At 39.2% G+C, this 13,290-nt stretch overlaps 1 protein-coding gene across 23 annotated transcripts in view; it reads left to right on the plus strand.

Moving 5' to 3' along the window:
• Nucleotides 1-13,290, plus strand: part of NRXN3 (neurexin 3) — a 935,277-nt gene that overhangs the window by 400,283 nt on the left and 521,704 nt on the right. For all 23 annotated transcript variants that reach the window (XM_018082450.2, XM_018082461.3, XM_018082475.2 and 20 more), the window contains one exon: nt 2,706-2,825. In XM_018082450.2, coding sequence (XP_017937939.1) covers nt 2,706-2,825 — 120 coding nt within the window. The remainder of the gene's footprint in view (nt 1-2,705; nt 2,826-13,290) is intronic.

Consider the following 13,290-nt stretch of genomic DNA (forward strand, 5'->3'; position numbering starts at 1 on the left):
ACAGTTGGTTACTGTAAAATACAATTCAGAAACCGTAATACTGGCCATGAATTCAAGTACTTTGGCTCTCTGGACTTGCTCACTATTAACACCTCAAGCCACAAGTATGAGGCCTCGTGCAGCCTTATTCCTTGAGTAGAGTCCTTTCTCTTGGGGCACCTAGACAAAGGATATGCCCATTGTCAAGTCCAGTTACTGATTAAAGAAGAGTGTAGGAAGAGTGGAGAATCATTGTCGTTGAAAATGCTGTTCTGCTCTGCTTCTGTATAATGATGTTTACAGTTGATACTGTATCAAGTTTGCATAGATTCACAGTTACTTTCTGGATTTATTTTTAAATATATGTGTATAACTTGCTTGTTTATACCTTTAGAACATTCATATTTGTGGTTAGAGATTAGATGGTGGGATAGTGATGTACAGGAAGAGGTATCAGTTTGTCATTCCTTATCCTCAGATAAAGAATCGTCAGAATTCCTTATCCTTGGACATTTTAGGCAAAATGACAACTAATATTCTATTTCAGATTGTTAAATGTCATCCCTTCTTTTGCTGGGCCAGAGTAAGTCTGAAGCAAGTGTCAGATCACAACCTGATGCATGTGTATCTATATATTTATACCCATATTTTACAAGAGTAAAGTCAGGAGGGAAGTGTGTACATACATGTGCCTTCCAGCCCACACTGGAAAGTCTGTCAGCTCTGTTGTAATCTTGGAAGTGATCTGTTAACTTCACACTGTGCTACTGAGACCACTGGGATTTACATGGCTGCAAATGAGAGTCAAGTGGGTGGAAAGCAGAGGCGGAGGGAAGGAGAAAAGTGTTGAAAAATGCTGCTCAACTTTCCTTCAGTATGGCAACATGGGGTTTTCTTGCTGTGGCTGCTGCTGCTGCCTCTTTTCAGTAGGTGAATTTTCTTTCAGAGATTTTGTTGTTTTCTTCTGTTATCCACACTTATGCTTCTACCTAGAGGTTTTGAGTTTTGTAGGTTTGGGTTTTTTTTAATAAAAAAATAAGGTTTTTTGTAGGTTTTTTTTAATAAAAAACCTACAGACATTAAGTGAAACTCTGCCAACTGATTCACACATTCCTTCTCATTGCAGGAGAGATATCCTGCAAAGAAACACAGATAACTAAAAAGCTACTGAAATTCACCTATTCTGTTCTTGCAGAGGGGAAAGGTGATCTGGTGGGAAGAGCAGGAACCTTGCACCAAAGTTATGCCGGTCCCTTCCTGGCTTGGTCTTTGAATTGTAGGGGGATCATGTTCTGACATGAGGCTTCCAGTTAGATGTGGGTTCTACAAAGGCTTGTAAATATGGAAGTGCCCAGGTACACAATCTGAATACCAAAGAAATACTGAATACTTCAGAGAAATCATTATGGATGTTGTCAGATGGAGGTTGAAGAGTTTCATGTTAGCTAAAGATATTTGAAAGTGCTGTCTCCATTTTGGTCTGTCCTATCTCATCTATATAATACCAATTGTAGTGTTGATGTGATGAAGAAATAAGAGTGAGTGAAGAGTAGGATAAGCCTCATGGAGTTGCTGTCATCTGTGATGACAGATGCTGGGAGGGGTTGAACAGTGGTTTCTTTGTCCTTGTGGTATTGTCCTAGACTGGAAGTGGCTAGTAAACTGGTCTCAAGCAGCCTAGCCAGTTGACCCTCTTCTCTCTGCTTTATTTCTTTTGTTTCTTCTTCTTTTCCAACATTTGCAGGATACAGAATAGTAAATATGTCAAATGTATTTGTACATTTTATTTGAAGTACTGCACAACAGGAGTGGCATACCTTTGTCTAGAATGCTGAAGATAAAACACCTTCCCAGGAAGTAACTTCTAAACTCATGTTCTTGTAATCTATGACTTGCAGCTTCACACCTGTGCTCAGATGATTCAGAATCCAGCTACCTCCTTGTGGATGTCATACTAGCTGTCATTCAGATTCCCTCTGTTCTGAAGATCACTTTTTTGCCTATTGCTTGGATTTTGCCTTTGCAAGGTTTATCTGAGTAGGATAGCAACTGTTAGCTGCAAATCACAGAACAGTGAAAGGCTATTCTGTTAGTAGTGACTGCTTCCTTCTCTGCTTCTCTCAAAGGCATCAAACCACTCCAGAGTAGAGAAGTGTTGTGGACTAATGTCATGCCCTTCTGGGGACTTTGTTGACGTGTTTCCAGAGGAACCTATGTAATACCACTGTTCACAGCTATAAAGCAAAGTTGTAGCCAGCTGAGGCTTCAAAACTTCAGTTTTGGGGTTCTTTGGGTAGGATGAAGCATTGCTCGTGGGCTCATTTCCTAACCTTCGTTTCCACCAGGGGATTAAACTTCTGGGAAAGCAGGACAACCTGGTCATGTTTGTTATCCTTGCATCACACCATATTTTATAGTAAACTTCTGTGAGCAAGCTTGGAACATATGACTTGGGCCTGTGTAAGAGGGAATATGTTCCTGTTCCCTCTTCTTTCTTGCACTTTGTTACAGATTGCTGTTTTGTTGTGAAGTGTGCAGTTGTGTTTGTGCTCTTTCTTCCTGATTTTCTTGCATGTCCAGGAATGGAAGAATGTTTGGTTAGTGCTTTTTCTCTTCTGCATGAGGATCCTGATGGTAATGGTAGTGATTAATTGAAGCTTTTGTGGGCCTGACCAAAGTGATTCTCTCACCTTTATTTTACCCTTTTCTTGTCATCCCTTCTCCAGGACCAAGCACTACCTGCCAGGAAGATTCCTGTGCGAATCAGGGCATCTGTAATCAGCAATGGGAAGGCTTCACATGTGATTGCTCCATGACTTCATATTCTGGGAGCCAGTGTAACGACCGTAAGTAGACTTTTCCATTGTATTGCTGAATTCTGACATTTGGGTGCACAGAGAACACATGATGAGTCATTCTTTCAATTGCAATACAACGTTACCAGCGTCAAAGCCAAACTTTTTTTTCCTGGAAAGTTTGTATAAAGCATACAGCAGGTTATTTTCTTATTAAAATGAAAATGTGCAATTTGGTATGTGTTGATTTTGTTTGTGGTTTTTTTCTTCTCTTTGAAAGCTGACTCAACCAGGCCAGTGGTGGTAATTGATGTTAACGGAATTCCTGGTTTAGAAGAACCAGGAATATTGTATGTAATATTTACATAGGTAAAAAATGGCTAGGTTTTCTGTAGTGAATGATGCTTTGATATTTTTATTCAAACCTCGGTGAAAAAGATATGGAATGCCTGTAAAATGAGTAGTGTTCTACTGAAATACCTGCTGTATGCTAAGATGAAGTATTGGATACTGTTTGCTAGAATGTTCAGTTAAAACCAGTGCTCAGTTAAACATATGGCAGCACTGTTGTGCTTCTCGGCGTATTGATTTGCTTTATCTCAAAACATTGGATGTTCTTCTTGGCCAATTGTTATTAAGATCTCTGATAAAATAATTGAATAAAACCCTTAAATCTTCCTTTAGGGGGCAGATAATCAGCTTTTTGACATTCCCTCTGCTTATCATGCTTTGGCCTTTACTTCTGCCTGGAGGGAGCAGATCAGTTAAGCTCTACTGTTTGCCTACTGTTATTTAGGGTGACAGTCCCCTTCTCCCTCACTGCTCCAAGGCAGGGAACAAAGGAGCACATTATGAATGCTGTAGTAAGCACAACAGTAGGCTTCAATAATTTGGTTCATTGTGTGTGTAAATTTTAAAACCAGAGAAGATTCTTACAGTCCACTCTGACCACCTGCAGCTCAGAAGCTGCTGCTTTTCATTATTGGTGGTAAAATTTATGGGTGATACCAGCAAAGTTCACTCAATATTGGTGTCTCAGCACTGTCATATTTGCAACCCTTTCTCTAAAAGTCCGAGATGTGACTGAATTGATGGCACATATGACAAGCTGTTTAGCACATGGTGACAGTCTGTTTCTTCTGAAGGCTAAAAAGCCTGCTTTTCTGAGTAGTTTCTGTAGTGTTGCCTGCATTGGTCTCCCATTTCTCCCATCACAGTTCTCCCAAACAAATATTGGAAAGGCCTATCAACATTCATACTTTGATAGTGGCTGTATGAAAAAATTACTGCTGATGCAGATTTATAGACTGTAATGCCATGCCTGGTGTTTTGGGATGCTTTGGAATTCAGAATTACTTCTTTGGGTCTAGAAAAAAACGTTTCATATTGGAGTCACATGATCTAGTGCCAATTTTCTGCAGTTTTGTTTTGGTTTGTTTTTGTCAATTGGACACTCGCTTTCCCATTCTCAAACTATTTGTTCAGTCATTCAGTTTAGACTTGCTAAGCATAGCACACAAACATGTTGTGTGAAAGAAGCACGTCCAGGAAATCTCTGATATTATTGATATAGGTTTGTTTCTAATGTGTTTAGCTTCACAGCTCCAGAATGTCACAGTGCCCTTGTTAAGCCGTTGCTAATGACTTAGAGAAGGCTCTGAAGTATCAGGAAAGTTCCTGTGTCTGTAATTGGGCATTTCTTGCTGCTTTTTAAAGTTGTCAGCTGGAAACCATGCAGAGCAGAGAGGGGAGAGTTTGATATGAGTGGGCATGATGTGGGCAGTGTAGTAGCCAGTCTCTCAGTGGCAGGCCTGGCTGGTGATTTAGAAATGCTCACAGGAGGAGGATGTGGGTTTCAAAATGATCTGGAAAGGTAAGTCATGTGGACTCCTCCTGGAAGACAACAGGACTTCAACCAGGATCTTCAAAAAGTGCGTATAACATTTTTTGTGTTTTGTTTTGGTTTTGTTTAATTTATTTTTTTCTTTGTCATGTATCAGGACACTGAAAACAGAGTTCTACTCCTGATTCCCTGATACAGTTAGGAAGTGTTGTGAGTTGTGGAGAGGGATAAGGCTTAATTCCTATTGTACACAAGTCTAATGGAAGTACAGAGATCGGTATGTTAATTGAAGTAAATACTCTTTAGACTGGATTTTAGTGCAAATAATGGCAGGGGGAGATACCTTCTGTGTAACCTGAAGCCTTTTATTTAGAAATGCATTAAAATCTTTGGTAGAATTTTTTTTTGTCCCCAGTGGTCTAATTCTATTAATTTAGTAGATGGCTGTTTCTACCTTCTGAGCAACTCGTGGTCTCCCACTGATGTAAATATGGAGTATTGAAGTAAATATAACAGGTCTAGTTTTGTACAATGGAAACAGTAGTAAAAGAATGTCTTACTATATGTATTTTGCCTTTCCATTTCTATTAATCAACTTGAGTGTCCACACTGGAAAATTTGCATTTCCATGTGTTTGATGAAGAATATTTCAGTGCCTCTGAGACAGATAAATGAGACCTATGGTGTTTTCTTCAATTATTCTTGATGATCTCCTTAGATTATCCCAAATTAATTATTAGTAGATGTGATTTGTGTTTGGGTTTTTTAAATTATTTGCTGGGGTAAACTTTGCAAAGATATTTAGTCCTATCAATACTCAGGAAATCTTAGAGCACCGGTATGTCTTTGCTTTTTAATTTTTGTCTCAGGACTGGACTGTTAATCTTCATCATTCAGGTGCAACTGGCTAGGAACTGCTGTTTCTGAAAGATGAAGGGGAAGCACAGGTGGCAGAGATGCATGATGTACACCTATAGACATATTTATACATTCACCAGTATTGTTAAATAAGACAAGGACTTAAATTTCTCATGGAAATTATGATAAAGCCTTTGATTTTATCCGTTGTGTAGCTATGTTTTAGTTGTTCTTTACACTGTAGAAATCAAGATTCCTTGGAATAAGAAATTAATGGAAGCTATGGGGGCATAAATTCAGTTTTAATATGCTTCATTCCTTATTGTAAAACTGTAGCAATATTAAAAAACAAACAAACAAACATAGGAAAACCTCCCAGGCACCCCAGTCCTCAAATTTATTTGAGAAGGTCTGTTGTACACAAGTGAATTTAAGGATTTGCCCTGTACGCTGGCTGGTACCAACATCTGTAAAGAAAAGCAGAAATAGAACTGATGGTATCATTGGGGATATGCTGGTTCCATTCGCCTTGCCATTAAGGTCTGTTCTTTGTTTTTTGAAGTTGTTCCTCATTCTTCAGTCTTTGGAAATGTTTTAATCAGTTCAGCATCACATTCTATAATTGTGGGCTTCCAACCTGTTTTCAGAATTTATGTATTACTCTAGGATGTAGGAAGTCAGTATATTGCAGTTAATTTAGGAATAACTTGAAATGTGTAACTTTAAGCATGTAAGGTAGCAGTATTAAAAGTTAACCCACATTAATGAAGTGTCTTGCATCTGGGATGAACTCCATCCTGTTACTGTTCCTAAACTGGATTCAAGATGAAAACACGATAGTTAGGCACTCTAACCTACCTGAGACATGACCTGTATTTAAGCTGTTGTCCTATGAACAGCTTTACAGATTCTTTAACTTATTCATGTTCTTCTCTCTCTAGTCAAACAATTACATTTTCTTTTCTGCACAGAGAGAATGCATAGAAAGAGGCATTGGCAATCTAGCTAATGGTAGTGGTATATGTATGTCAAACTAGGTCATAGAAAACACTGCTTCTTAGTCAGTGCCTCATGCAGATGAATAACCTTGAGGGTCAAGCTTTCCTGGAGAAATTGCCAGGCTAAAACAAGTAAGTTTTATCGGAAGCTGTCTGTAAAAGATCAATGACCTGCAGCAATGACTAGTGCAAACAGAGTATAAAACACCTTTTCAAACAGCTTTTTTGTTGTTGTTGTTTTGTTGGATCAGTTGTTAAGTCCATCTGATGACTATTGATTGGCTTTTTGGAGGGGTTATTTATTCATTTATTTATAAACTCTGGGTTTTTACTGTTAATCCGTGAATCACATTTGGAGGAGGGAAGGATTGGAGGGAAAGGGAGTCATGATGATTTTGCTTGTTTATTCATTAATTTAGCACTGTCACAAGAAGAGCTTTTGATAACTTCAGTTCTGTAATCACAGTGATGCTTTCTAGCCAAGACATTTTTTCCCCCTGACTTAAAAGGAAGGATATCAAAATTAGCAAAAAAAGTCTAAACCAAATACTTTAGAGTAAAGCACAAAGTATTTTTGATCAATTGAGGAAGACTGAAGCTGGCCTCTTTGCCACATGTGTGTTCTAGGTGAGATGCCAAGGATATCTGAACAGACCCATCCCTCTTGCATTAATACCCTTCCTTTTTGCACTCTACTAAGTAAGTGAATGAGTACCTAAGTGTATTGATGCTTCTGGAGCATTGTCTGTAAAGTAGGTTGCAAAAAGGCAGTGGCAGAACTAGTTTCCCTCATACCTGCTTAAATAGCATAGCAGAACTGTCATTAGAAGAGACTGCTAAAGAGACTGCTAGAAGGGGAAATGGCTAAATGAGTAACCCTTACTTTATGCTTTATTCTGCTGTGTTCATGAGCCATTTGCACTCCAAACTTACTTTGTGCAACTGAGCAGTTAAGCTCATGCTCTCTGTGGCAGGATTCAGACCTCCAGTCAGGAGATCGACCCTATTCCCTCTCCCTTAGTATATTGTGTTTTTCATCATCTGGGCCATCCAGACTTCATGACCTCCTTTAATGTCAATGCCAGCATACTCAGCTTGATTTACTTAGAGAACCCTTTTCATTGTTCATGTTTAATTATCACCCATTCGTTTCTAATGTGCCCAGCTTACTCACTTACTGAGTCAGAGAGCAAGAGGTTGCTAGTATGTAGAAAATAAATCTGCATAGACTTCATTAGGCATGCATGGCTAAACCAGTCAGCTGTTTAAATATCAGCACGCTTAGGGATTTGCCTTTGATACTACAGAGACATCCGCCCTACATGAAGCAAGAGTCACCTCCGATTTATCTTGAGTGAATCATACTTCATTACAGTAGGTCAGACACTCTGCCTACTTCTTACTTCCCATCTCATGCTTTGCTCTTGCTTACTTGGTGCTCTTTCACATGTTATAACTAGTGTTTTCTGGCTGATGGCTCATTTCCAGTTCCTAACCTAAACCTTTGGTGTTTGCTGACTGTGAAAGACCTTATCCTCTGAGAACTGGGATAAAAAGGAAGGGAAATGCAACTGTGTGCTTTAGTACATGATGTAAATTGTACCATTGTGATTTGGGTTATAAACCCTGCTTTCACCCTTCTTACCACTGTTTACTTTCATTTGCGCTGCAGCTCCAGGAACTGTAACAGCTTTAGGGCAAGGATCTGGTGCTACTTCTTATTAAAGCACCATGTACTTTTCTGATGCTTAGTAATAGCCCACTACATAATTGCCTTAGCACTTCAGTGGTTTAAGAATGCTCATTGCTTTTCAGTGTACTGAAAGGCCTTTTCCTGCCCCTAAGTAACAGCTGTAAAACATCAGATCAGACTGCAGATCAAGAGCTTGTTTGCCCCTTTTTCCCTTTGGGAGTCATCTGGAATAGGCAGTGCTGTCAACATTAGAGGGAGAAATTTGTGTGTCCCTGTTTGGGTGAGAAAGAGGGAATTTGAGTGACAGGTGCTTCCTGGAATTGCTTCATCTGCCCCTTCCAGCTTCTCAAGGTGCCCTGACATAAAAACGTTTAATGTCAAGCTAGCCAAGGTCATTTAAGTGTTTAATTGTGAAAGCTAGCCAACTTTATCCTTTTGTGATCCCCAAAATGCAGATAGGTCTCTAGTGAGTAATTTAATTTGGATTCCTTCAACAGCTTGGCAGAAGGAGCATTTAGAATGAGAGCTGCAATCAGTCATTGATATCTGTGCACACCTGCCTGCTGTCAGCACATAAGCTGTGGTCCAGCCATGCTACAGACTTCAATAGCATGGAAGGAGAGGGACTTTTTACAGGTGGGAGTGATTACAGCTTCTGTTATCAACCTCTGAGCAGTTCAGTTAATTCTCTTCCTGACACTGCCATTTTCATAAGCATGTCACAGAAGGCTTTTGCCATAATTGTGGTGCTTGTGATCTCTGTTCTCTCTGACAGTATTTTTTTCCTAATGTGATGCTTTTTGGTAGTCATGGCAATAATTATAACTTTTCATCTTAAAACTAGCTGAGTGAGTAGTACTGCGTCCTAGGTATTTTGTCCCATGAAAAAGCTGACCTCTGAAACGGTTCCTTCTGTAATGGCACACCCAGGGTGTAAGCATTGATAAGACATTGATGTAAGTTGATGACAGTAGCAGAAATATTGCACAACAGAATAGGAGCCTCTGTTTGTTCTGTTACCCCAAGCTCCATTTGTCAGTGATGATCTCTAAGCACATCTTTCAACTAGATGTAAGATAATAAATTAAGTGTTCTAAATTGTCAAGTGTAACAAGGATTTGATTAATTTTAGATTTAGATTTTTCCTTGTAATATCCTACACGTTTATATTTAAGAAGCAGTAAATGTAAAAACTCAGGAAAACACTGAAACAAACTTCAACCGTCAGTTTTACTCTTTAAAGATTCTTTTCTTCTTAGAGCAGCTTCTCCACAGAAGATAACGGAGTACTAAATTTGGAAGATAATGACAAATATGTGTAGAGTTGGTCAAAAGTCATCCTGAGCTTGAGGACCTTTATTTTAAGTGGATTTTTTTTCACATAATGCTGTGAAACTTTTATCCTCAATTGTATTGTCCAAATACTTCCAGTAATCTCACAATAACTATGGTTTCATCAGCATGAGGTATTTTGAGTGCCACGTGGTTATGCAGCTAATACCTGTACTTTTGCAGAGAAGAGAAAAAAAAATCCTTGCAAAATCCAGCTTGTCTTTCAGCTGTTGCTGTTGATCTGCAACAGGATACCCCAGCCACCAGTCCAGCTGAAAGCACAGCTGACTTTGATCATTGCCTCCAATCCTCTATGAGTCTGTTGTAACTGGCAGAATGGATTATGAAAAAGTGATTCCCATGCTGAGTCTACTATCCTGCATGGAAGCTCTGACTTGCCATAATTTTTAATCCATTTTTTGCCCCAACTGGTTTTTGTGTGCTCTCCCATCTTCGCAGTACCCAACTGAGTTAGATATCCGTGCTTTTAAGTGATTGCTCTAAGTCTGATGTGTCATAAGTGGAGTGTAATGGTGTTGATGAGAGGGGGTAGGGTTCACTTAGTGCTTTCCCAGACAGCATGGAGCTGTCTGCTGCAGCACACACCATATTGCCTTCTTATTCCTGTTGGGTCCTCAAGGTGATTATTGTTTATTTCCCAGGCCGTCTACATAGAAAACAGTTTGCAAATAGGAACCTACATTAATGGGTGAGAATAAATAGGCAAAGATTGATCTTTTGTATTTTATGGGCTAGTCTTTGTGGTAGCATTTATAAATACAAAGTAAGTATTTTAATTTCAGTGAGGTAACTTGAGATTTATGCCCGTATTGGCAGATCAAAATCTGGCATGGGATTCTCAGAGTCCACATTTCAAGTATGTCTAATTGTTTTGTATTTAAGACGCATATATATGTTTTTATACCTTAGACTGAAAGCTGCCTTTAAGATTACAGTCATTATGTGGACAAATCTATGTAATAAAATATTTACAGGGTGTGGGTAGCTAAGAGAATGCCAGTGTACAGAGAGATTCAGGCAGTGCTACAATTTTTAAACTTTTTCTTCTTGCTGGCTTTTGAACCTTTAAGTCTGGGGCTACTTAAGGGACAAAGCTGGGGTCAGTAGGAAGAGAGACAGATCTTTTATGCTTACTCTGTTTTTTGCAATGGAAATTATGGAAATTATTAACAGATAAACAAAGGCAGGAGGAGTCAGAGGTCTTGAAAGAGATTCTTTGTTCACTATCCAGACTACCTAATGTACTAATTGTTTCCTATTGATCTCCACTGGAGTTTAGCTGTATATAGGAATATACCTTTATTACGTTGCAATCTTGTTACTCAGGAGCTGGTATAACAATCTCAGCTGTAGAACACTGGGGATTAGATGAAAAACCTTGACTAAAGTTATCTTAATAATGATCCCTGAGGAGCAGATTGCAACTGGCTGCTTGGGTACCTGTGAAACAAGCTTTGTGCAAGGGAGCATATTTTGGATTTCATTATCTTTGTGGGGGTGTTTCATTGTGTATTGACATCCAAGGCCTGCAAAAACACCAGGAGTGCAGTCTGGGACTTCAGTTCCCTTTTGCTGTCCTTAGAGATTTTGGGTTACAAAAGAATTTCTCTGATGATGGAAGGAAATAGACTTTTCATTAAAAATCCCAAGTATAATTACATAACATGAATTCCGTTGGGGTGTAAATGTTAAATGAAACCCCAGTTAGCTAACAGCTGTCCACAGAAGAAAAAGCTTTCAAATATGTGACTGTCATTTCAATCTCTTGGGTGCATAAAGTGCTGGTGAAAATTTTTAATGGGTGGTAGTTTAATCAGTGAAAACTGCACATTTAGGGCAAGCAAAACTTTTCCTATTTCAGTGAAAATCTTAGAATAACTCAACAGAAAAAAAAAGGAGGAATAAGGAAGCAGGATGTGGCTGATTTCATTATTTTCAAAACAAATTTCAGGATTTATTGACTGCATCAAAAGGTTGAATTTATTTTTAATATTAGCAGAGAACATTTAAAAACCTAAGAAAGAAGAAAATTAATCTTAGTTTAAAAGTGTTGACCTAAGTTAGCTCATCTTCCTCTGCCTAGGTTTATTATTGAATCAGCTGCTGTGCTGTGATTTCCTGAGGCTCTTCCCAGACTTCTGTGTTGGAGACAAGCAGCATGGGGCTGTGGTGGCCTCCCTGGCCTGGAAGATGCCTTTCAGATGCTTCAGTTGCCAGCAGGGTACTTGAGAGGGTAATCTTGGGCAGGATGGGGAAAGAGAGTAGAAAATTACTCCATCCCTAGGAAAACAGACTTTGATCTTTGTAGTGTGCTTTTGTTCAGGTGTCTCTAAGCCTCATCCCAAGAGTGGTTGTGCTCATGTCTATTGAGTAACTGTCTCAGATAACATAACTGACCTCTAGTCCAGAGTGTCTTGACTAGACTCTGCTTTAGTAATACAACTGCCAAATATAAGCATATTATTCTTCCAAAGAGACTCTGGCATGTTTATTTTGAAGGAATTGTGGTTGGAGCTCTGTTCTTCCTCTTGTCTCTGATCTGAAACCTAATTGCATTGCTTGACCACAGCAAAGCTGGTGTCAGGTTTGCTGGCTTCCCATAACTATCTGTCATATTTGTTTTCTTTCTTTTTTTTTTCCTTTTTCAGATTCACTAAATGACCTTCTGTCTGTTACAATTCTGCCCTCTGATCTCAGGCAAATGATGAAGATAGATAGCAATATCACAAGCCATCCATCATGCAGTTTGTAGGTCCCTTGGAGACATCTGTGTCTTAAAGAGTTCATCTGTCACAGATAGTTTTATAATTGAAGACCACAAAATGCAGAAGAGATGGCTAATATCAGTATTTCTTTTTACTGCTGGGGACTTCAGCAGTCAGGTGTCTTTCACTTGGAAATGCAGACTGTCATGAGAAGTGCCTGTGCACTGGGGTTTAGATTATGGATCCAAGCACATTATAGAAGGCAGCACTACTGCTGACATCAGCAAAGACTCATTCTTCTGCTTTGCTGTTGTAACACCGGACTGGTTGTGTTACCAGTGCAGAATGAACTGAGCAGACCTGGCTTTCGAGCCCTTGCTCTGTGTGAATGAGCAGAAGTTCTCAGAAGCAGTGACTGTCAATCTGACTGCTGGCAAATGGTTGCAGGTGCTCCAGCTATGCAACATGGGACAGGAGAAAGTCTGGTTGAGGGAGTGTAGGTGTCTGTGAGAGAGAGAAATACCAGTATATATCTTGAGGTCAATGGGCATAATATTTGACTTCAGAAAACATGAAAGGTTACCTAATGGGGCATGATTTTGATCTCTTGTAACCATACTGTCAGCTGTGCAGAATATATATCTGGTAGATGAGTTGCTATGCATAGATACCTGAAATACCTCTCTGAACTATTGCTGAGTTGTGCACATTTGCATGGTATGTTAAACTAGGTAGGGCACCGTATTAATCCTACGTGCTATATGATGCTGAAGCATATAGTGCTGTAGCATGGAGAACATCCTGTGTATTCATCTTGTTATAGTTATTTGAATACTGGAAACTGAGGTTAGACAGAATTGTCTATACTTCCTATTGTTAAGCACAAATCATAAGAATTAGGTATTTGTACTGTCATAAAAAAAACAAACAACCATAAACAAACAAACAAACTCCCCCAAACCACCGGTCTGTTTTCTCGTTTTTTTCTGCATGCTTTTGCACTTGTTACCAGTAGTGAATTTACTCTGCACTTGTCCCAGCTGGAAGAGGTTAGAGGCTTTAATCC

The sequence above is a fragment of the Manacus vitellinus genome, unplaced genomic scaffold (assembly GCF_001715985.3).
Source record: "Manacus vitellinus isolate BGI_N305 unplaced genomic scaffold, ASM171598v3 scaffold_6_pilon, whole genome shotgun sequence".
In the NCBI taxonomy this organism is placed as follows: Eukaryota; Metazoa; Chordata; class Aves; order Passeriformes; family Pipridae; genus Manacus; species Manacus vitellinus.